This window comes from Lutra lutra, chromosome 6 (genome assembly GCF_902655055.1).
Source record: "Lutra lutra chromosome 6, mLutLut1.2, whole genome shotgun sequence".
Taxonomy (NCBI): domain Eukaryota; kingdom Metazoa; phylum Chordata; class Mammalia; order Carnivora; family Mustelidae; genus Lutra; species Lutra lutra.
Window position 1 is genome coordinate 51,909,289 of NC_062283.1, and position 25,663 is coordinate 51,934,951.

A 25,663-nucleotide genomic window follows, 5' to 3' on the forward strand; every position below is an offset into this window, starting at 1 on the left:
ACGGGTCGGTATTGCAGCCTGCCACATACCATAAGGAGTTGTAAGAAGTTGTGAAATTGCTCTAAGATGTGCCAATATTACTAACAAGTAAAATATAGCACACTGGAAAAATAAAATGGTCTTTTGCTTAATTATTTACATTTCTTTTAATACCAACAGTAACGTACTATCTCTCATAAATATTAAACTTCAAACTTTAGTTTCTTTACTCTCATATATTCCAAACCTGAGATTGAAATCATCTTTTGTTAATCTTACCCACTAGCTTAATTTTAAGTTTTGTCTCTCAAATTATGATAATTGATGCAAAAAATGCAAATATGGCACCCAAGCTATTCTTTTTTGCAACACATTCCAAAGTCCTTAATTCAGCACTTATTATCTGAACTGGATGTTTTTGTTATTTAAATAACCAATTGATTTTCTATTACTGTGTAGAAACACTCTTATTGTGTAGAAACAGCCTATGTGAGTTTGAGCCAAAATTATGATGTTTGAAAGAAAGAACATTTGGTTATTTCTTTTTACATTCATCTGAAATGCATAAAATTTGTAAAATTTGTAAAATTTGGGGGCATCTGGCTGGCTCAGTGGGTAGAGCATAGGACTCTTGATCTTGGGGTTATGAGTTCAGCCCTGTGTTGAGAGTAGAGATTACTTGGAAAAAAAGATGCAAGATAGAAAAGGCTCAAATGGCAGAAGGAATGGCTTAAGAGTGGAGAGAAGATAAGCCTCTGCAGGTTATGAAGTCAAGAACCTAATTAATCAGTGACAAGAAACACAGAGCAAGTTAAGTCAATGGCTGAAATGGGAAAGTTTGGAAAACACTCACTGAAATGTGTAAAATTTATTCATTCTATTTTTGGACATAATTGTCCAAATTTTTACTATTACATAATCTGCCACTGTCACACTGAAAGGGCTAGCACATTTGACAAAGAATTAATATCCTTAATATATAAAGGGAGTTTACAACTCAGTAAGAAAGATATTACCATACCAGTAGATAAATGTATAACATAATGCATAAACAAAATAGACAAAAGTAGTAGAAAAATACAGAATTCTTTAAATGCAAAGAAATGTGAAAAATAATTCCTTTTAAATAATCAATATTTTAAAATTTTATTTTATTTATTTATTTATTTATTTAAGATTTTATTTTTTGAGAGAGAGAGAGAGAGCACAAGTAGGGGGAGCAGCAGGCAGAGGGAGAGGCAGAAGCAGGCTCCCCACTGAGCAGCGAGCTGCGTACCTTGGGGCTCCATCCAGGACCCTGGGATCATGACCTGAGCCAAAGATAGATACTTAACTGACTGAGCCACCCAGGCATGATTTTAAAAGGAAGAAAGATTTAGGGTGCCTGGGTGGCTCAGTCAGTTAAGTGTCTGCCTTTGGCTCAGGTCATGATCGCAGGGTCCTGGGATGGAGCCCCTCATCAGGCTCCCTGCTCAGTGGGGAGCCTGCTTCTCCCTCTCCCTCTGTTAGTCCCCTGCTTGTGATCTCTTGCTCTCTCTCTCTCTCTCAAATAAATAATCTTAAAAAGAAAAAAAAGGGGGGGAATATTTAGATAGCATAGATAGAGATTTGGATAGAGAGCTGGACAGAGTACGGTAGAGTTCTTAAGAGTATAGGCTCTAGGCAGTCAGATCTGGATTCAATTCCTGATGAAGCAGATACTTCCCAGCTATTTCACTTTAGGCAATATACTGATTTCCCTTAGTCTCAGTTTCCTCATCTGTAAAATGGAAGTAAGAGTACTTAACTTCATTTTGTGAAGATAAGTAAAATAAAGCATATAAAGTACATAATATATTCCAACATATAGCAAATTCTCAGTAAATTGACAATTATGATAATTCTCAGTCCTGGCAAGAGTATAGAAAAGGAGCTATAAAAACAGCCTCCTTCTAGGGTGAGTTGTTATAATTTTTCAGGAATGTAATTTGGCTATATCTATTAAAATTTTCCCATATGTCCATACTCATGGAACCAATAATCCAATTTAAAAATAATCAAAGATGTGCTCAAGGATACAAACTCACATCTATTCATAACACAATTTTCTAGTTTAATGCCTAATGTTACAGCAGAAAGCCACATGGTCCCATATAACAAAGGTTTTAAAATTTGCAACAATAGGAACATCAGTTTATGAAAAGTGGATAAGATGCCCAAAATTATAGAAAATTTGCTTGGGGAAAAGTTACATTTTATTTAGAACTCTATTATTCCTACTTCTCTTTTGTATTATGTTTCTTTTTTTGACCATGTCTCATTTGCAAGGATATTTGAAAGCATGGGCTCTCTTAACTCCCTTCTGAAAGATAAGTCCTTTAAAAATCACTTTTTTCCCCCTCACATTTACCACTTTGTCTGGAAGGATGTAGAAGAAGAAAACATTGTTTAGTTATTCTTGCTCTTGATCAACAGAAAATCAAAATTCCTATACAGAATTTTTTCTTTGCCTGTTTGGTATAGTATTTCTAGAAATACAGAGGGGTTTTGGTGTTTGGGGTTTTTTTTATTTATTTTTTGTCAGCTCAAAATGTGAAAGTGACTACACATTTGTATGAAAATCAGAGACTCTATTTCAGCTGGCATGTTTTTGCCTACATGCTACCTGACACAAGCAGAATTTACCAAAGGATCAGGGGCAGGGCTCAGTGACAGCAGACATTCTCCAATGAGCTGAAACTGAGACACCAGGAGATACTGGTGATACTCTTCATAAGACCCACCATAAGTATGGCGGACACCCTTTGACCATCAAAAGACAGCAACAGGGTTTCGCATATGAATCCAAAGTGGTACTCTCCAAGGCGGACATGGGTATAGAAAGAGCTGGTTTGTGATCAAGATGCTACACATATGGGAACCTCTAGAACCACCTTCCATGTCAAGAAGCAAAAATTTACTTACTCAAGTATCAGTTGCTTCTGAACACAACAAAGTGGGCGGGCCAGTTAGTTTTATTTTTAAAATAAAATAAAAGGGGGAATAAAGGGTGCCTGGGTGACTCAGGCATTAAGCATCTGCCTTCAGCTCTGGTCCTGATCCCAGGGTCCTAAGATCAAGCCCCACATCTGGTTCCCTGTTCATCAGGAAGCCTGCTTCTCCCTCTCCCACTCCCCCTGCTTGTGTTCCTTCTCTCTCTGTGTCTCTCTCTGTCAAATAAATAAATAAAATCTATAAAAAATTTAAAATTTAAATTTAAAGAGGGGATTAAAAAGCACGATCTTATTAATATTTTTAAATAAGATTTATTTCTACAATCTAGTATCACATGGAAATGGATAACTACATCTCTAATTGTATCTTACATTTACCACTTTGGATCAAGAGTTTCGTGTTCAGGAATAGCCACCATTGGATGACTCAGCTTCACAGAAAGGACGCCCAGGATGTGATGGGGGCGGGGCGGGGGGGGGGGGGGGGTAGAAGTGAGGAAAAATAAATGTTTACATTTCATTTAAATATATAAACAATGACATATGTATATTCTTGCCGATCATAGTAGAGTCTTCCAAGTGTAAACATTTGATTTGAACTGATTTGTAATTAAAAACAGGGCAGATAGTCTACACACACACACACACACACACACACACACACACACATTGGCAGCGGTGAATACTTTGAGCACGAGACCACATCTTAGGTATCTTTGTGTCCCGCATAAACTCTCACAGTGTCTGGCATATAATATAGAAACTTATTAATTTCTTATTGAATGAATGAATTGTTAAAGCACACTGACAGATTTCACATAGAGGAAATGAAGCTATAGTTATGTCTCCGCCCTCATAATAGGCTTCAAATTGAAAAGCTCCAACAAAAGAAACAAATCGTGCTTAGACCTGCAGTAAATGCAGATGTTCCAGAGATAGTAAATGCTTAGTTGGAACATAAAGCATTGGGCATTATTGCAAACAGTAATAATGTCAATGTACAGGGACTTCACAAACATTGTAATCTTCTAGGATATGTTGTTATAATGTAGTTTACAACACAGTGACATTTTCACAGAAAAGAGGTTTTGTGCTTCTGAGAGGAATCTGATTATTGCATGGGTCATCTGAGCATTAGACATACACTTAAACCTAAGAAGGCAGAAGAAAGACATAGATAATGCAAGAAAAAGAGAGAGGCAGAATGAGGGACCCACACACAAGAAGAGCAGGGGAGAGCTATCATTTGTAATAAATCTGTTTGCCCCCTTTCTTTCACCATCTCTCCTCATTCGAGCTTCAGGGTAACCACAGTACCCGGTGTGCCAAGAACATTCCCTGTTTCTGTTATTGTTCTGGGCAAATCAGGAGTAGGAAAATAATTGTCCCGGCTTTCACTCTCAGGAGGGTCCTGATACGATCAGTAACTCAGTAGAAGAGCTTCTACTTCCTAATCCTCCAGTGAAACTTGGCAAGGTGGCCTCGGGCCCAGGACCATGCCATCCCTGGCGGCCGGGAAGGCCAAGGAGATCCTGCTTCACGTTTCTTCAGGCTTCCTTCCCTCTGTGCCAGAAGATTTTCAAGAATGGAGCCTGTTTTTATCCAAAGTTCTAGTTTCACTAAATCCCAAACATGACACTCTGTTCCCAACTATGAAATAGATACTTCTGGGTATCATAACATCAGGACGCCTGGCTGCCCAAGGCCATTGCTTTAAATAGAAGCATGATCTGGCCCCAGAGCCAACGAGAGATCTAAACAGCTTTCCAGAAATCAGCTGGAAGTGCTTACTTTCTCTTGTTCATCAGGGTCTCCTGAGATCCTCAGCATGGCTCAGGACTGGACCCTACTATCATTTCAAACCCTAGACCCAGGTAATTGGTCCTGGAGGAAACAGACTCTTTAGCATACCTGGGCTATGCAGTAGGGTAATTATATAAACCATCAGAGTTTGCACAATGTCAAATTTTCAGTCTCCTGGTCTCCTAAAATAGAATAGGATAAATAGCCTAAAATTTTAAAATGTTGGAACTCTTCCAAGAAAATGTTCAGCTAAGACTAGAAAGGTAATTGAGCAATTATGTAATACCTATTTTTACATCCCATTCCTTCTTTCCAATATAGGTACTGATTCATTTAAATTCATTTCATTTTAATCTTGAATTTTTAAAAACTATGTGTTAATTACCCTAATCAACAAAAGAGAACAGAAAATGACTAATCCAAATTAATTGGTAATCCCCAAATCATTTATGTTTGGCTTTGGGATGCTTTCTTCTATCTATGATTGCTTATCATAGTAGCTTTGCCTTTGTATTATCCTCAAACTGACTGCAAATGTAAAATAAAATGTGATATTTGAAGATTAATAGATTTAGCCATCATAATTATATACTCATGTGACAAATTCCCCACATGTATTTGTTTTGTTTTCACAACAATCTGGTGAGGTGAGCACTAGTATTACCCTGTTTCACAGATGAGGACACCAACGCACGGAGAGGCAGAATGACACTTATTCCAGGTCCAGAACCAGTAAGTGGCAGAACCATGACTGGAATCCGGATGAAAGTTCCACATGCTATGCTTTCAAAGCAAGGATGAAGAGGTAGTACACCAGGAAGGTACTCAGGAGACAGGATGGGGAACCAGGGGAAGGGAGGGCTATGTGCCATTCCACAGAAGGAAGAGCCACATATGAAAGGCCTGAGTGCCCGGTTCAAAGGTCTGAAGCAGTCAGGAGTGCCCGGTGTGGCTATGAAGGGCCACACTGCAGACATAATCCAATGGAGTTTATGTGTGAGATGAGGAGTCTGGCTCATTCTCCAAGCAGTGAGAAACCACGGAAGTACTTTAAGGAAGGAAAGGGGCACGTGTGATCAGATTTTCATGTCAGAAAAAGTCTATGTTGGCTGATGTGCAAAATACGGAAGGCTGGGGAGCGGGGAGACACTTGGAAGATTTAAGTAATCTGAGGGAGAGAATCAAGAAGAAAATTCAGATTAAAGCATTGCCTTCGAGTATGGAATAGACTCAAGATTTTTCTGGGTGACTCTAGACCCCGTACTCTCCAGGATGAGTGAAGCAGCATCAGGTAGACATGTTGATGATACTGATTCGGGAAGACACACTGAAGCACTGGAGAGAAATAATGCTGAATGGTGATACGTCTGCTGAATGGAGACATTTTGTAGTGCTCGAGGGCTAGAGCGGCTAAGTGTGGGGGCGGAGGGGGTCAATAAAACATGCTGTGAAAATCTTCTCACAATCAGAAGGGAGACAGTGAAACTAAAACATTAAAGTAAATTCTACAGGGGTGTCTGGCTGGCTCAGTCAGTAGAGCAAGCAACTCTTGATCTCAGGGTCATAAGTTCGAACCCCATGTTGGACATAGAGCTTGCTTAAAAAAAAATTTTTCTAAATGAAATAAATTCTAAGTAAGTGAGTGGTGTGCTATCCAGAGAGTAGGAGTATACTGAAGGCCATAGTTATCCAAGCCTGTTTACTTGGTTATAAGTGTTCTGGAAAGCAAATTACCATTATGCCTAAAAAAAAAAAAAAAAAAAAAAAGTTACTAATTTTATCATCAGAACACTATTCAACACAGGAGGAACCATGAAATAAAAAGCTCAGGTGAAATGAGACAAAACATATTGTTTCCTGGATGGAAACTCATGCCCCGGATATTGTATAACAGATTAATTAGACCTTTACTCACTCACTACTGTGGGATAATCAACAAGTGGTATTTGAATAAAATGTTCAGTTGATTTTTATTACGCTCTTAATCACAGCTGCTACCAACCTGATATAAAGCCTCCTGAAGTGTTTGTTACCAGTGTGGCTTTCTCAGAAATGTCACTGCTTCTCCCAAGGTAATGTGAACTTCTCTAACAAAGACAGATAAATGCCCTCAAACCAACAGGAGAAATGAGAACCTGGACAACTAGGAAAAAAAAAAAAAAAGGAAATATGCCAAATGTGGTTAAATTACTTCATTAAGTCTTGACTCTACCTAAGAAATGGAATTCAAAGCTCTCGCTTTGGTGTTGGAAGCTCTCCCTCCTGCACAAAGATGAAGAAGGTTTTCTTGTTTGCCAGAAATTACAAAGCTGAGAAAGTGCTGCAGGAATGTTAACACTTTAAAATTGCCAAGGGTGCTACAAATGCTATTCAGATTTCAGCCCTTTGGAAGGCACCTGGATGGCTCAGTTGTTTAAGCATCTGTCTTTGGCTCTCGTCATGATCCCAGGGTCCCTGCTCAGCAGGGAGTCTGCTTGTCCCTCTCCACCTGGCCCTCCTCTCTCTCTCCTTCTCTCTCTTAAAAAAATAAAATCTTTAAAAAAAAAAAAAAAAGAATTCAGTCCTTTGGGATTGTTTTTCTGCTGAACCACATCTCATAAATCTTCTTCACGCCTTTTGTCTTGGGAAAGCCGTACCATCTACTCCTGTTGCACCATCTAGACTGTAGACCACTCCAGCTATAGTGCAAGCTTCCTAAGAACATCTCTCAAAAATAGATGTGACAAACTGTTGTAGCACTACCAACATAAAATGAGTTTCCTAAGTATGACATTGCCATTAGGAGAGCATAAGCCTTTAGAAGTCATGTGGATTATGGGTTATTCATTTTTAGGTCCTCTGCACCTGGCACAGGACCCACTCAATAGCAAATACAACTGAATGACTACCAGGTAAGTAGATGAATGAAAGAAAGAATGAATGAGATGGAGAGAGAAAAGAGGATTTTCTGACTTGCAAAATTAAAGAATTCTGAATTAGTGAGGAATTAGGACATGTTATTGCATTCCTAAAAACTCCTCATTTATAGGAGATTTTGCAAACCAGGGACCTTGGAACTAGAACTATCATACACATGTCTTCTGTTTGACCCTCACAATTCTTTTGCCTGAAAAGGAATTGAATTTAGCTGTCAGTGTTGAAGCCTACCAACTCTCCATGCAGGTCTGTGTTTCTGGTTTCTCTTGAATCGCTTAAAGGTCTTACAACACAGGCCCTGCAAACATCTAGATCTGTAGAGCAACCTGGCTATATTTGATGAAGCTGAAGGTCTTCACGTCAACACAGTCCCCTCCATCCTGCTAAGAGGAGACTCAGGGTCAGAAGTCACTTGCTATCATGTTTCTACCTATATAACTGGCTTGCTTCACTCATTTGGGGGATCTGCCTGGGCAAAGAAAACATTTGAGTTCTTAATCCCTCACTTACAACATAACCCAGGACACAGAAAATACCTGGGGAGTCTTATCATCTCTACATTGCAACACAGTTAGCCTGAGACCCTGCATTTCTAACTGGCTCTCAACTGATGGCAATGCTACCACAGGTTGAGTAAGGAGGCTACAGCCAACATTTTTGTGTGAACTGAGGGCATTGATAGTTTTCAAATATTTATCTACTCACAACTGAAATTAACTATATTCAAAATGTCCTAATCAATTGAGCTGTAATGCAATCATATAATTACATAATTTACCACAGATCTTTTTAATTAGTTACCTGCTAGTGTGCCCGACATGTTGCTAGGTGTTAGGGATATAAAGGTGATCAAAAAGCCATCGTCCCTACCCTTAGAGACCATAGACTAGTGGAAGAGACAGATCTTAATTATTTAATCAGGAATATAGAGAAACAAACACAAAATAATGTGTTAGGAAATAAAAGGTTCAAAACAGAAATATGACCTGGTCTAGAAGGATGAAGGACTCTCTTTCCAAGAGACTGAATCTAAAGAAGGGTCCTAAGGGAGAACGGGTATAAAGAGTGAATACGGGGTTCATCGCTGAAAAGAAATTACGCTGAAGGGAAGAGAGGGAGAAAATTCAGAGTGCACAGTGAGTGGGAGGACATCAGAAACTGAGGCTACACAGGGATTTTGCATACCCCAACTCCACTTACAATGGAAAAGAGGAAGCCCTTCCAAATGCTTGTTAAGTGAATGAAAACTACTTAATACGGTTTGTCTCATTTCCCATAAAGACTTTGAGCTGCTGAAGGCTAGGGCCCATTGTACCCTAGCAGTTGTGCACCAAATCCTAATTGATCAACTTCAGTGCTCAAGAGTCTATGCCTTGTACAAAACGGGCCATGCTCCAAGCCTTCCCTTATTGAGGGCTGTTGTGCTCTGAGGAAAAACCTGCTCTCAGTGATGGCAGAAACCTCCTACCCATATGTCTTGAAGAGCTCATCTGCCCTAGCCTAAAATATTTTTTAAAATTCCAGAACATCAGTAATTTAAATATATATTATTAGAATTTAAGGGTGTGGCATCTATTTTTGGTGATACCCAAAAGTTTTAAAAATTTTCCCATGCCAGGGTTGCCGCATGGCTCAGTTAATTGATTGAGCATCAGTCAGACTCTTGGTTTGGGCTCAGGTCATGATCTCGGGGTCTTGGGACCGAGACCTGCACGAGGCTCCACACACTCAGCTCACAGTCTGCTAGAGATTCTTTCCTCCTCCCTCTACCTTTCCCTCTGCTCCTCCCCCTCCCCACACTCTCCTGTGCACACTTGCATGCTCTGTCTCTGAAATAAGTAAAATCTTAAAAAAAAAATTTTTGCCCATGCCAGGGGTGCCTGGCAGGCTCAGTCAGTAGAATGTGTGACTCTTGATCTCAGGGTAATAATTTGAGCCCTGAGCTCAAGCCTCTATTCAGTGTAGAGATTATTTAAAGTCTTATAAATTTTTTTTTTTTTTCGCCTTATGCCATTAACTCCCTGTGTGACTTAGGGAACACCTCTTTGTCTCTGGGCCTTGGTTTCCTCATCTTTAAAATCTGGGCCCTAAGTAGATGAGCTCCAGTACCTCCTTCTACTTGGATAACTTGGTGAATCTGTGTAACCACAACCCTGTTTATTGATAAATGATGCTGTCTCAGACAAAAAGTTCTTTGTTTTGGAATCTCCTTCATTTTTGGAATCTCCCAAGCCATAGCTGAGGTAGAATTGGTGCCTCTAGCAATGGTAAAAATGAACTCTCCATAGACTGTTCCTGGAATCCTTAATATCAGTATTTAACCATGACACTTGCTCATTGTATGAACTTTTATAAATACTATTAAGTTTCACAATATCCCTTTGTGTATTCCTTCAGTATTATCATAAACTCAGTTGGAATTTGATACATGTTCCTTGTTTCATAAACCCAGAGAAAGCTTGCTATTAAGTGTTGATCATTAATGTCATTATATTGAAGTCTAAGTACCAGTAAGTCTGAAACCACTCTAATACCAGTAAGAAAACAGAAATTTTCTGCTTTGATCTTTGTAATGGGTCTTTTGAGATCTGGTTGAACATTTCCAAATTGTACTATTTTTTATTCTTGGCCTTTTCTCTTTCATCCCAGGAGGTACAGACTTGGGACAGTTAGAATTCCTTCCTCTAAAGACCACTTTCTAAAGGGCAGCTTAATGGATTTTTTTTTCTCATCTACTCTGTGTTCAGCCTATTTTGAAAACAAGTACCACATCCCTGTGTTTATCCACATTTTTCATCTAGAGTTGCTTCTTTCTCAACTAGAAAACCACTTCCTTGAGGGGATTAACTACGCAATTCACTTTTTGCATTGCACAGCTCCCAGGTTGTAATGAAAATAGAACAAGATCTATATTCCAACAGCATTTTTTTGGACTCAAATTCCAGAAACTGAAATTGGAATTGACAAGGAAGCATATTTGTTCTCTGTCTTTCCTCTAGCCTTCAAGGACACAATTAGTTGCTTGCTACTACAGGCAAAACATCACTTCAATTGTCAATATCATACTAACACTAATGCAATCATAAACAAATGTCTCTTTCTTCACAAAAGACAGTGTTGGTGTAGTATCTTTCTCCCCTTGTTCTTTCTTTTCTATAGACTCTGAGGGCTATTAGCTATTTTATCCCAATGGGATATATCATAAAAATAAACAGCTCTCTATTAAGACTCAGCCTCATAATTTTTTTTTCAGTTCCTGTCCTGCTTTAATCTCATCCCAGCTGTTCCTAATTTGCAACTGGTTATCCCAAGTTGCAAGAAACCTATCCCAGAACTCAGGAGCGTGTCAACAGATGTCAGTCGATGTATTATAAAAATTTGGAAAAGTGTTTCTTAAGAGGAAGAACAGGCACAAATGTGATGGGGCCAATCTGTGCTCCCCTGGACCCCCAGAGACCCCCTACCAGACCCCAACCTGCTCTCCCCTAACACTACACTCCTAGCAGCATCTTTGAGTATGTAAGGAGGGGGTTGAAGAGGGAGAAGCTCTGTGAATGAGAAGTAGGCAGATGAGCTGAGGACCATCTGCCTTTAAGAATCAGGAGAGCAAGAATTCCTGTCAGAATCCCTCAGGAGAGATGCCTGGGTGGCTCAGTCATTCAGCAGCGTCTGCCTTCAGCTCAGGTCATGATTCCAGAGTCCTGGTATCAAGCCCCGCATTGGGCTCCCTGCTCAGCGGGGATCCTGCTTCTCCCTCTCCCACTTCCCCTGCTTGTGTTCCTTCTCTTGCTGTGTCTCTCGCTGTCAAATGAATAAATAAAATCATTAAAAAAAAAAAAAGAAAAGAAAAAAGAATTCTTCATGAATGGCTGGGATCTAAGACCAAGCTGTAGGAGGCACTGCAGGATCAAAGAGCTAGGGCAAGATGGCAGGTAGGCAGTGGGTATGCTGACAGTTAAAGGTGTATGACAGACATGGTGAGAGTGTTGGGAAGGACTCACATTGTTCACAAACTAGTGTGAAACAATGTACAGAAAATGGAGGAATGGGATTCAACCACAAGGAAGTGGGGCAGACAGGCTGCATATAGGAGGCAGCCCTCCACTTACCCAAAATCTCCTTTCTGGTGAATCCGTCTTCTTTTATACCTTGCCAAGCTCCTGACAGAGCCACATCCTAACAAGCTTGGTAGTTTTTATTTAAACTTCAAACCATATAGGTGTGGTATTTACTAAGTATAGAAACCCATAGAAAACCCCTAAGTGATGTCATGTTATGCCATGTTATGTCATGTCATGTCATGTCATGTCAGTAGGTTTCAGCCATTCCAAAGAGTGAGATCTTCTGAAAATTTGGATAAAAATGCTTATAATGCTACCAGGTTGGTCCAAGATTTTTATCACCTGGAATTTGATAAAGTGTTAAAAGGTTATTGAAACATTGAAGCATAAAATATATTCTCAGGCATATAGGCCTCAGAGTATTTGCCAAATAATGACTGCCTTAAAAAACTTTCTTGATTCAAGAACTCAAATAAGAAAAGAAACCAATGCAAGAAGATATGGCAAGAAATAGAGGAAGGTAGGTTAATAAAACATTTTGAGTAAGTATGGTGTTGCCATGAAAGACCACAGGAAAAAAAAAAAAAAGAAACTATAACAATAAAATGCCAGATATAAAAATCTAGGATACATCAGCATGATGAGAGGTCATGGAAGGGGCCAAGTGAAGAGTCTTCTAGAGGATATAGATACCAATAGGGGTATATTAACATGAATATGGACCCCAAGTTAAGGGCAATCATAACAACAAAATAGAATGAATCACTTTTAAGGGCACGTAAGTGGCTCACTTGGTTAAGCAACTGCCTTTGGCTCAGGTGATGGCTCAGGGCCCTAAGATAAAGCCTGGAGTCTGGCTGCCCACTCAGTGGGGCATCTGGTTCTCCCTCTTCCTCTGCTGCTCCCCCTGCTCATGCTCACTCTGTCTCAAGTAAATAAATAAAATGTTAAAAAAAAAAAACAAACACACACACAAAAAAAAGAATGAATCATTTTTAAAGTAGTAAAAACCGTATCTCTTGGGTGGAAAACTAGAAATAAGAGATAAGTAGAGAAATAGAAAATGTAAAATAACATGACAGTATTAAGGTCATGTAATGAGATAATCTTACACATTAAGAGAAGTCCCTTCGGTACCATTAAAAATCAAGATCAGATAATATTCAGTCGAGAAAAGTGACACACAAACGAAGACATAAAAATTGAAAATAAAAGGATGAAAAAATTTATCTATCCAATCTGAGCCAATATAAAACTGGAATAGCAATGTTATTATCTTTAAAAATAGATCTTAAGAAAAAAAATTATAAGGGATGAGAAAAGACATTAAATACTAGTTAAAAAAAAGTCAATGAACAAGAAGATATAACCATCATAAACATATATTCTTTTTAAAAAAAGATTTATTTATTTATTGGAGGTGGGGGGGAAGAGGAGAGGGGGGAGGAGAGGAAGAATCTCAAACAGACTCCCCACTAAGTGCAGAGCCTGACACAGGCTTGATTCCACAACTTGACCTGACCTGAGCCAAAATCAAAAGCCAGCCACTTAAGTGGCTGAGTGATCCAGGCACCCCAAATATATATTCCTAGTAATACAAAGTATTGAGATTAGTAACCTTTAATTCCTTGAGAGCAAAGGAGAGACCTTGTACTTCATCCTAATGCCTTAATAGAACTATGATAGTGTTTCAGTGCCCGATGGGAGCTAAGTAAATATTTTTAAACAACCTGAGGAAGGGTCCAACCCCACAGTCATTTCTTCTGCAAAATATTTCTATTTGATTCACAGAACATATGGAACATATGGCTTATTGAGGGCAAATGGATATTATTATTTCATGCTGTAAATAAAATGCCTGAGTTGTATCAAATCAGTCACACATGGGTAAACTTCAACAAATTTAAAAATCTGAAAAAAAAAGTTACGCTCATTTTAGTGAAAGGAATAAAACAGTGGTTATATTAAGCAAGATGAAACCACATAGGAACATTCTGCTCTGAAGTTTCAAAATAAGAGACTCCTTCACTGTGTAAATACCACATGGTATATATGGCTTTTGTTACACTGAATAAGTAAAAGGATAACAAAATAAAGCAATGAGACATGTAAGTAGGTGGAACTATATAAAACTGATTAAAATTGATGTTTTTTTAAGTCAAGAACCATTGAATAACTTGAATGATAACTTGAATAATGGTGATTTCATATGGATCAATCTCATACGAGACATTTTAAAAAACTAAGTCATAGTGTTAGAGGTTTAAACAAACAGCTGTGCTCAAAGATAAATATGTATATGTTTATAAACACATATACATATATATGTATATAAATGTGTGTGTGTGTGTGTGTGTGTGTGTGTGTGTGTGTATAGAGACTCAATTTATAAAGATGAATGCCTCCATCAGGGTTTTTATTATACTTCTGGGCCAACAGCTACCTCCCTCGACACACCATCACCCTCAGTTGAATATCCTGAAGCTGAGTTTCTTGACCCTCTCCCACATCATGGCCCACAACCAAAGACTGACTGACATGGGGTATCGAAGGTCAGCACTTTTTTCTCAAGAGTGGATAACTTTGCCTCTTATGCTCTCCTCTCCCTGTGAATTAGGACAAGGCTGACTGCTACCTAGGAACACATTTGCTCTGCTCTTTGCCCTTCTCAATTAGTGTTCACTCTCTCTCTTACAGAAAGTTTTTCTGAAGAGCACACCTCAATAAATCACAAATACCTGAACCCTTGTCTCAAGCTCTGCTTCCAAAGAACCTGATCTAGATACTATGCACTAAGGAAGGGACAGGTGGCAGCTGAGTGCTGTGAAATACAAGCTCATTTTTCTTTTGTGCCTCTATCTGAACAGGGTGTAAGCTGATGGCAGTTTATTTTCTTTATGCCTATAGAAAGACAAGCATGGGCAATTAATTCTAAGGGGACAGCATGTTATTTTTGAGAGCTTTAAAAATCATCTTTCTCCAAGTATACTTTTCTTCACTACAAATGTCATCCAACCTGCTTCCTATTGCATATCTCTTTCCAATTGGCAAACCCATAATTTTTAAGATGATTTTATTAAAAGTGTTATAATGGGGGGCACCTGGGTGGTTCATTCATTAAGCATCTGCCTTCGACTCTGGTCATGATCCCAGGATCCTGGGATCGAGCCCTGTATTGGGATCCCTGCTCAGCAGGAAGCCTGTTCCTCTCGCACTCCCCCTGCTTGTGTTACCTCTCTACTGTCTCTCTCTGTCAAAAAAAAAAAATCTTTTTTTAAAAAAAAAGTGTTATAATGAAAAATTTCAGCTAGATGACAACAAATGAGCTCAGGGACAGGGATATGAAAATTGATTGTTCTCAATTTCCTGAAAGAAATTTAAAAGTCAACTGTTTGTGATTACATTAAGTACATTTTAAGAATGATGACTGGCAATTAGATAACCTGAAACATGCCTGGTTTCAAATGCCAGCCTGTCTTTAAGGCATCAATTGTGTTGAAATGTTCTTTTTGCCCTCTAGTGGAGAACCTAACTAAATATGATTGATACTTCAGTTTTCAGAACTGTTTCTCTTAAAATATCTACTCACCAGCATTCATCTTTTTAATGTTAAAAGCCCAATTAATTTGCATTTACCCATTTTGAACAGAATGTTCTTTATGAACCTTTTATACAAATTCATCCATTCTGAAAACAATTTGGCATAAGCAAACAGTGCCCCTGTTTCGGTTTCCTAAAAAATCCAAAAATACTCCACCCACCTCAAAGGTTTTCTATTCTACATTACCTAAACAGCTATCCAATTCCCATGAACTCCCAAAGTTGTCAGAAAAGTTTTGGAATTGAGAGCCAGGTGGCTCTCTGTGTATTATCTCTGTGATGATAGAAAATAAATTACATTGGTTTATTCACACAATAGAATTTCTAATTATGTCGATGGAACAAAAACAGATAGGATTAATGAAGAGGAGAAAAGAAAGTTTTGAGTCCAAAATTCCAGATGACTTCTTTCCATACACGTAGCTGCCTACAGTGTGTCGAAGTGTTAGAGGAACAGTGGTTCTCTTGGCCACTAGCCTTTGGAACTGTGGCTGCAGAAAATGGCTGCAGCCTGGGCATGCAAGGTGAGGAGGGCTGTGGACTTCCTGATAAACCCAGGCTCTTCCCATAACTCACACTACCCTGGAGTGTGTCACTGCATCACTAGTCTCCAGTTTCCTCATCTGTCAGCTGAAGGAAGTTGATTGATCTCAGTGGTTAGTTCCAGTCCTGAGCTATAAAGTGTTATTGGTGAACCAGACACAAGTCTGTGATTCCAGGATGGTGGTGGCTGGTGAAGGTGGTGATGCTATTTCTTTGATGTTAGGCACCAGCTTTGAAGCTAGTTTGCTGGAATCACGGACAAACTGTTTACACTCTCTGAGCCTCAGTTTCTTTGTATGTGAAATAAAGGGATTAAAACCTACTTTCTGAATGTTTTGAAATGTAAATAAAATGCTGCCTGTAAAGTAAGTGGCATGTTACTTGGGACCACATTGGATCTGGAGGGCATACTTCTAAGTGAAATTAGTCAGAGAAAGACAAATACCACATGATTTCACTCAAAGGTGGAATTTAAGACACAAAACAAAGAAAAAAGAGACAAACAAACAAACAAACAAAAAACCCAGACTTGAAAAATTAGAGAACTGGTCTGGTGATCACCCAAGGGGAGGTGGGTGGGGGGTGGGTAAAATAGGTGAAGGGGATTAAGAGTCCACTTATCATGATGAGCCCTGAATAGTGTATAGAATTGTTGAATCACTATATCGTACACCTGAAACTAATATAACACTGTATGTTAATTATGCCAGAATTTTTTTAAAAATTTTAATTAAATTAAAAAATAATTGAATAAAAATAAAGTGGAACATTTGCCTATTTTTCCAAATATGAATTTCTTTCTTACAAAATTTCCATGACCCCCTCAACTCTTACCCTGCTTTCTTCTCACAAATTCTGCTAACCCAGGGCTCCCAGGGATACAAAGCTGTCTGGCAGTCTTACTTCTTGCTAACTTCAAATGGTAGCTCCGGGTCCCACATGCTTCTTCAATACTCTGGCCTGCTTTCCTTTTTTTCATGCTTGTCCTGTCTCTTTTCTTTCCTGCCTGGCAACCTTCCTGCTGCAGTTCCCTCTGACTGAAGTGGCCAGCAGGCCCCCAAACTGCTTCTGTTCAGACCTGCATTCAGACATCATGACCCCATTGAAGTCCTTCCTGATTCATCAGACTAGATGAGGACTTCTACAACAGATACTCCTAACCACTCAGTGGTCTTCTACGTGGCAGTTGCCACAATTATAATTCAGTAATGGATTATTTTGCATATTTAATTTCTGCTTTTCCCAAGTGGAGAAAATACTTGACCAAGTGCCCTTACATTTCTGTATACTTGATTTCAGAGTAAGGCCAGCAGAGACACCTAAGGGATACTTAGTAAGTCTTTGTGAAATAAGGAGGTAATGTATCACCTTCCAGGCTCCAGGGTTCCAAGACTTCAGACTGGAATAAAAAGTTGCAAAGTCTATGCTCCTTGTTACTGGTAGGGAATTGGGTTATTAGTTAGACAAGGTTTTTGTGACCTTGAGCCAAACCACTTAATTTAGTGTTCATTTTCTCATTTGGAATCTATGTGCAATTGTAAACTGCTTATCTCAAAGGAGAATTGCTTTATTCTTGAAATACATCTATAAAAGATTTTTCACATCTTTAGATCTAAATATTTACAGCTTACGTTAGAAAAACGGTTTCTGGTTTGTTTGTTTTTTTTTTTTATTTCAAAGCCCCCTCAGCCTTTGAACCAGTTGGTGAAGGTTAGAATACTTTAGATTTTTCCTTCTCCAGCAAAATCACAATCTGCCGTAATTTCTGTTGATTAATCTCTGTTAAAATATTAGAGGAAACCTCAAAAACAATTCTCCTTTCAGATGAGGTACTATAAAGTTTAATGCATGATGGAATCACACTGATAATATTAAAAAATTTAATTCATTTGCTGCATTTCTGTAGATTCAGAGAGTCAATTTTCTGAGTAGCCATACAATAGCACTACCAGTTAAGATATTCTCAATAATGGAAACAATATAAACTTTACAACTTTATTTGAAAATAAATAAGTACGGGAACAAATGGAGAAAAAACAAAGTGAGAAAAGCCAACATTTATAGTGTGAACTATAAACCAAAAGGTTTAAAGGAAACATGCTCATGACCCAGGAATAAGCTAAAGCCAGTTTATGGTGGAAACTTTCCTATCTATTGATCCTGGATATATGTTTCCTTCCTTTCTTCTGTCTTCCTAGCTCATCGCACAGTATCTTTCCACTAGGAGACTTCGTCAGAGGTTCCAGAGTCCATTGCCAACCCTCAGTACTCCATGATGTGAAAACAAAAGACAGTAGAGCTCAAATCTCCCAGTGAGTTCACTGTCTAGTACATTCAGGTGCTTCCCCCTCTACTCCCATAACTGTGTGTTTCTCATTCAACATACATTTGGCTAAAAAGGGTTCCCTCTATTTCTAACAGACGTCTTGCCCTTGGCTTTTATTATAAGTGGAGTGATCCTTTACCTAGAAAAGACAAATAATGGCCTGAAAATATCTCCATTGTGCTCACCTTCCTCTCACTTTGTCATTGCAGACAAATTATATTTCCTCTTTATTCTTAATCTATAATCCCAAGAGCAGCTGCTTGGAAAAGAGGCTAATAAAAACCCATCAGTAAATACTCTGTTGATGTATCATAAAGATACATTTCAAATTAAATGTTTCAGCTTTCTTAGCAAAAACATATTCTAATATAAAGGATTGGTATATTCTAAAATCTCATTTTATGAAAAAGGCACTTTAATTTCTTAAAAAGTAAATCATAAAAAAGTACACATTGGCAGCTTCGGTACTTTTTCAAAGAGAAATGACTTTTAATAATCAAAGTAGTGTACTGGAAAAAAATGTACTTTCTGATTCAATAAGTCCATGAATACTGGATATATAAACACTCAGCCCAACTGTAAATGTTACAAGCACATGGGAGTAATTTTGATTAACAACTCAACCTAACAATTTTTTTAAATTAAGGGGTAAAAAAAATAAAAAACAACCTGTAACCTAAGTTGGTATATATACCATTTATTTTTCATAATGAGTTTATTTTCTTGCTGAATCATTATAAGATCTATTTTATTATTTTTAAAGAATTTATTTATTTGATAGAGAGAGAGAGAGACAGTGAGAGAGGGAACACAATGAAGTAGAGTGTGAGAGGGAGAAGCAGGCTTCCTGCTGAGCAGGGATCCCAAAGCAGGCTGGATCCCAGGACCCCAGATCATGTCCTGAGCCGAAGGCACAGGCTTAACCAACTGAGTGACCCCAGCGTCCCTCAATAGTACAGAATTTAAAAGACAAGAGGAAACATTTGCTATCAATGGGAAAGCTTCCAAGAGGTAAAAACTTTTTTTTTTTTAAGATTTTATTTATTTATGAAAGAGAGGGAGAGAGTGTACAAGTGGGCAGAGGGGCAGAGGGAAAAGGAGAAACAGACACCCCTCCCCCTCCCCCCATCCTCTGCCTCTGCTGAGCAGGGAGCCTAAGCCAACTGGAGCAGGAAGGGGCTTTATCCCAGGAACTCTGGACTGGATTCCAGGACCCTGGGATCATGACCCTAGCCAAAGGCAGATGCTCAAAGGACTGAGCCACCCAGGGGCCCCAAGGAAGTAAAAACTTTAAAGATCATCCAGTCCAATGAAGTTATGAGTTTAGGAGTTCTAAGTGAGTCTCAGGAATCTGCATATTTCTAAAGTTCTCCCACATAATTCTCATGAAATGAGCCCAGTTTTGATCCTAAAGTAAAAGCTTAAGAACCAAGCGCAATATCCTACTATTCCAGAGGAAAAAGAAATCCACTAAAAAAGAGTGAAGTATGTGTTCACAATATCATTTCTGTAAATTAAATTATACGTACACCAAATAACAATGCAACATTTGGAAGAAAATATTCAAACAGATGAAAAAAACAGTATAGTTGACTATGCGGAGAAAGGAAAAGGGAGTGAGAAATCACGTGTAAAGCAAATACATATGAGAATAAATTTGAAAGCATGAAAGGAATCAATAGGTTGTAATAAAAGGAAAAACGGCATTTTAGATGAGAGTAAGGTTCTCCTAGTTACATCAACGGACTGCTCCTTCACTCCAGCACCAAAATCCTACAAACAGGTAGCATGCTGAAAAATATATTAAACTGCGTACTTAAGTTGGAACATGAAAGTTTCACTTAGATGTACCACTTGATCTTGGTAAAAATCCTATGATAAAGATTCTACATTTTTTAAGTTGTTTTTTTTTTTTTTTTTTAATTTCCTTAAGTAATCTCCACACCCAAGTGGGGCTTGGACTCAAGACCCAGCGATCAATGGCTTCATGCTCTACCCACTGAGCGAGCCAGGCACATCTAAATATTCTATTTTTATTGCTATTTTATAAATAAGGAAACTAAAGCAAGAGTTTGGATTACTTTTCTAAACATGGACATAAAACAATTTATTTATTCAACAAAATTAATTCAGCAATAGGGGCCATGGATGAACTTTTGTTGCATTTCACTATGGGTAAAGTAACTGTTAAGTCTACTTGACTGATCAAACTGGACACTTTAATAATGACAAGGGGCACAGAAATAATTGAAATCATATAATATTAAAAATACATATTAACAAATGGTTTTTATATTGGTAGATCTATAAAATATTTGTTTTCAAAAAACTATTTTTAAGGGGCCCCTGGGTGGCTCAGTCGTGAAGCGTCTGCCTTCAGCTCAGGTCATGATCCCAGGGTTCTGGGATTGAGCCCTGCATCGGGCTCTCTGCTCGGCGGGGAACCTACTTCTCCCCCTCCTACTCCCCCTACTTGTGTTCCTTCTCTCTGTGTCAAATAAATAAATAAAATCTTAAAAAAAAAAAAAAACTCTTTTTAAAAAGTAAATTTTTCCCCTAAAACAGTGGAAAAACACATATTGATATAGTTTTACAAAAATGTCCAGGACAGATTAGAACACAGGTTGTCTTACACAGGGACATAGGTTTTTCTCTCTCCATGAAAGACCTTTAGGTCTTTCCCTGACTTCCAGGGGTCCTGATAACAGCCTGGGGTCTGCAAATGGGTGTGATCAGGACCAGGGGGGTTCTGGGCAGGAAGAATGGAGGTGGGAGATAAATAAATAACTCTCTCCTGCTCATGGGTGAAAGCTATTTTTCAAGGGTCTACTCCAGAGATAGTACTTAAATTGAACATGTTGGAAAAAGCTAGCTAGCCCCAACGTTTGCATAGAAAATATACAATAGAATTTAATAGCAGTGGAGCCAATGGGAGGATTCTTATGCAAAGAAACCAGCCACACTTATCTCTTGGATGAGAGAGAGAGCAGCAATGGTAATGGTAAATGACTGCAAACAAGGCACAAGGATAATGCATTTTAGAAACTGAAAGTGAAATAAAAATGGCCGCACAGTCACAAACGAGGCCTCTGAAGAATGTAATTTTCTGAAGAATGTAATTTTTTGAAAACCGAAAGAGAAGATGTCCTCAGAATGGCTGTCAGCATTCTCCTGGGGATTTAAAACTGTCTCTCTGTCTATAAAGATGCTATTCTTATGCATAAAACCTCACAAGCTTTCACTGTAAATAGAGCCTTCCTGAGTAGGAAATCCCAGCCTCGCTCCCCAGCACACCAGAAGTCAGCCCAGACTGTGCAGGCTTAGTTCCCCCTCCTCTCCTTCCTATTCATAGGCCTGCGGTGGGTTTTCTTGTTCGTTGCTGGTGCAAATCAGGCAGAATAGAGACTCAGGGGAGACATAGGAGAGAGAACATCCTGTCCACCTAGCCTAGTGTTTCTGCCAAATACAAGGTAGAAAAGGTTGCTGGGATGAGAAAAGAGGGAAAAGTACAGAAAGGTGAGTGCTTTGGTGGGAAAGTGAAAGTAAGCCAGAAGAACTGGAATTTGGGTTTGACTTAAAATGCAGCTGCGCCTCAGAGATGATGGGAGTACGAGACAGAAGAAATGAGGCAGAGGATGCAGAAAAGCAAAAAAGGTCATGAAGGGCAATCAACTTTCACTAGTATCCTTACCTATGGCCAGGACAGTAAGTAGTTGAGACCCCTGTGGCAACATCTGAGTGGTGTAGGAAAGGAATCGTTCCAAATGAACTGAATTCTCAAAAACAGAGGGGGCATCCACTAGTCTCCGACCTAAACACTGACGTACCCGTGCTGTGCATGGTACTTTATTAACTTTGAAGATAAACATTTCTATGTGAACTTCAAAATGGGGGGGAGGGATTGGTAAAAATTGATATGGGAAACAAAGGCAGAAGAAAAATTATTAAATTTCCTTACTACTTACAGTCCATTGACAAGTCCTTGAAACAGGCAGTGTGACGTTTTTCTAGGAACTCAGCTGTCTCCATGTTAATACTTTGCTAAACGCAAAAGGCAATCTTAGCCTGACCCCTGCCCCCGGATCCTGGGAGTCTACTTTAATATATAAAAATTCCTTTGGAAACTTCCTTTATCTCTACCCACAATCATCCCCCAAACATATGACCCACTAATATACATCTGAAAGGTCTCATGACTAACGTTTTATTAGATGGTAATAAATGGCCTTTTCCCAGCAACAGCTAGCCCCCTCAAGGTCCTGGAAACCTTGCTTTCCAAAAGTCCTTAGAGACTTATGCTATCCATAGCCCCCTCCCAACTTGAAAGTATATAATGGGCCACTCCTCATGACCCCAGTGCAGTTCTTTCTGCTCATAGGTCCTATCCCCATGCTTCAATAAAACCACCTTTTTGGGGGCGCCTGGGTGGCTCAGTGGGTTAAAGCCTCTGCCTTCGGCTCAGGTCATGATCCCAGTGTCCTGGGATCGAGCCCCGCATCGGGCTCTCTGCTCAGCAGGAGCCTGCTTCCTCTTCTCTCTCTGCCTGCCTCTCTGCCTGCTTGTGATCTCTCTGTCAAATAAATAAAATTTAAAAAATCTTTAAACAAAAACAAAAACAACTTTTTGCACCAAAGACATCTCAAGAATTCTTTCTTGGCCATCACCATCAAACCCTAACATATTTCTTACATCAATGACCCCAGATGAGATACAACTTTAAGGTTGTAACCCCCCCCACCAACACACGCACATATTAGACCTATAATTCCTCTGTATTCTTTATCATTTCAGCCATTATGCATGGCCCAGGGTAAAATATGTCCAAAATAAAGAAAATTCTCTTGCATTCTGCTAGCCCAAGTTTTGATTTGCAGGATCCTGAACCTCAAATTTAGATCATGAACATAAAAGTTGCAAATATAGGGATGCCTGGGTGGCTCAGTTGGTTAAGCATCTGCCTTCAGCTTAGGTCATGATCCCAGGATCCTGCTATCAGGCTCCCCTGTGGTGGAGAACCTGCTTCCCCTTCTCCCTCTGCCTGCTGCTTCCCCTACTTGTGCTCTCTCTCTTTCTCTGTCAAATAAATAAATAAAATCTTTTTTAAAAAAAAGTTACAAATATATATAATACAATCTATGGTCCTTCCTTTGCCATCTCAGGCCTTGACATTTTAGTATCAGCCTGTGCACAGTGTTCACAAGGTTTCTCTTTGCCTGAGGGCTCCTTCTGCTGATAAATGTTTTTCTCCCCCAAGCACAGCCCTCATATGAAGACTAGGAGGATTCCCTGCCCCCACCTCAAATTGCCTACCTCTGAATCATCCCTGCTGGCTCCTAGAATTCCCCAGTAAATTCAACCTCTTTTTCCTACCTGGTAACTTGCTTGATGATATGCCCTTTATTAAACATCTTTCCCAGTTCCCCACTTCCTTCACTGGTGTTTCCTGGAACCAGCTCCCAAATTAACTACTTGTATATGAATCCTCTTCTCAGCGACGCCAAAACAAAGGTACAATTGATTCTCCATATTTACAGTAGTTCTATTCTGTAAAGTCACCGCAAATGTGGAATTAGCAAGTCCTGAACCATTGCTCCAGGATGAAAGAGAAGATTAAGTTCCTGAGAGCCCAATTAATTTTTTTCTTTTTTTTTTCCTAAAGATTTTATTTATTTATTTGACAGAGAGAGAGATCACAGGTAGGCAGAGAGGCAGACAGAGGAGGAGCGGGAAGCAGGCCTCCTGCTGAGCAGAGAGCCCAATGTGGGGCTCGATCCCAGGACCCTGGGACCATGACCCGAGCTGAAGGCAGAAGCTTTAACCCACTGAGCCACCCAGGCGCCCCCAATTAATTTTTATCAGTTAATCATAGTCTTGTTTAATGTATCTTTCTGTTTACAAACACCTTATTTAATATATATCATTGGTTCATTAACATTGAACCCACAGCCGACAGCACCGTAACTCATGCCTAAAGGAAGCTTACCCGACATGTTTACTGTCTCTGTGAGGTACACGGTAGCCCTCTTGAGTTTCGCGCACCGACAGAACTTTAGCACTGTGCCCAAGAGGTCATTTTAAACAGTGAAAACCACAAGAAAAAGCACAGAAATTCAAAACATGTGGTACTCAATGGACCATGACAAGAATGATTGCGTACAGCATGAGAGCTCAAGCAAGAAGGCAGAAAGTCACCTTGTTCACCTCAGTTGGGAACATGTGCACAGGCCAATCACATTTCTCGCTGTTCCTCACATGTCCGCAAATGACCACAAAAGTACAGTGAGTATTGATTTTGGGGTTACAAATACATTTTCGTGTGTAGGCAAATTCATAAGGATGGACTCCTAGAGTTTCTACAGATGAGGGGGTGGGAAAAGAAGAGTGATGAAGGATATGTAGAAGATCTAACTGGATGGTTCTGAGAGGGCTTCACAAAAACTGATCCTCTCCCAGCATGCAGGTAACTGTGTTTTCCCATATAGGCTCGAGGGGTTCAGAAGTAGCTAAAATAGAGCCAATCAGGGCAGGCCATGCAGCAGGAGAAAGAAGGATGCAGCAAGTGTATTCTGTGACTGATGGTCATATTACCAGACAGGATTGAGGATACCCTGGTGGCCACCAAAGCCCACATTTGGCAAAGATAGATCAGATGCCTACTGCCAATCCACCCCCACCCCACTTACGCTCCTATACTGAAGCGCTCATCAGCTCAACGGAAAGTGCATGGAACCCCCAAAAAGGGATATTCTCAACTGACTGAAATTGTATTCAGTGTGCTGATAAATCCATAGATTGATTCTATTTTGTTTCTACTAAGATGGAAATAATCCTAAATATTTAAGCATTTGGGGCTCCTAGTGAATAACCTGGGTCATTTTAGAATTTGTTCATCATGAACATACATTTACTGCTCTACCTACAATGTGAAAGACACCCTATCAAGCACGTCACACCCTAGATGGACACGAACAATCACAACAAGCACATACAAGATAACCTGTAATGTGCATGAGAGACCTTGGCACGGGCAAGGATTATAAAAACTAAAAGGAGAAAAACATCACTTTGAATGCTGATGAGTGGGAAAACTTCACAGAGGAGCCAGGATAATTTGACTAGATTATAAAGGATAAGAATTGTTTGCTTTGCGGAAGGAAGGTGAAAAGCAGGAGGGTATTTTAGGGGAGGGGAATGCAGGAGCGAGTTACACAATAAGAAATTCCCCCAGGCATGCCTGGAGGATAGTAAGTTGATTGGTTCAAGTGAACTAGAATAATAATAAAGAGTACTGAGAGATAACTACAGGAAAGGCGTCACAAAGGAAGAATCCATTCAACTTGATGAATGACTAGCCATGAGGACAAAGCCTAAAAAGCTTTACAGCTGAATCAAGTCTGAGTCTAAGGTGTGAGAACTGTGGTATTAATGACAGAAGTAGAAAAGCCAAAACAGAACTAGTTTGA

At 39.3% G+C, this 25,663-nt stretch overlaps 1 protein-coding gene across 4 annotated transcripts in view; it reads right to left on the reverse strand.

The window, feature by feature from the left end:
• Positions 1–25,663, reverse strand: part of MLIP (muscular LMNA interacting protein) — a 250,607-nt gene that overhangs the window by 6,713 nt on the left and 218,231 nt on the right. The window contains exons 14-15 of one of the 4 annotated variants that reach the window (XM_047733786.1): positions 18,314–18,324; positions 3,330–3,383 (exon numbers count right to left, since the gene is read on the reverse strand). The exons of the other annotated variants lie outside the window; for them this stretch is intronic. Coding sequence (XP_047589742.1) covers positions 3,330–3,383; positions 18,314–18,324 — 65 coding nt within the window. The remainder of the gene's footprint in view (positions 1–3,329; positions 3,384–18,313; positions 18,325–25,663) is intronic. 4 annotated transcript variants of the gene reach the window in all.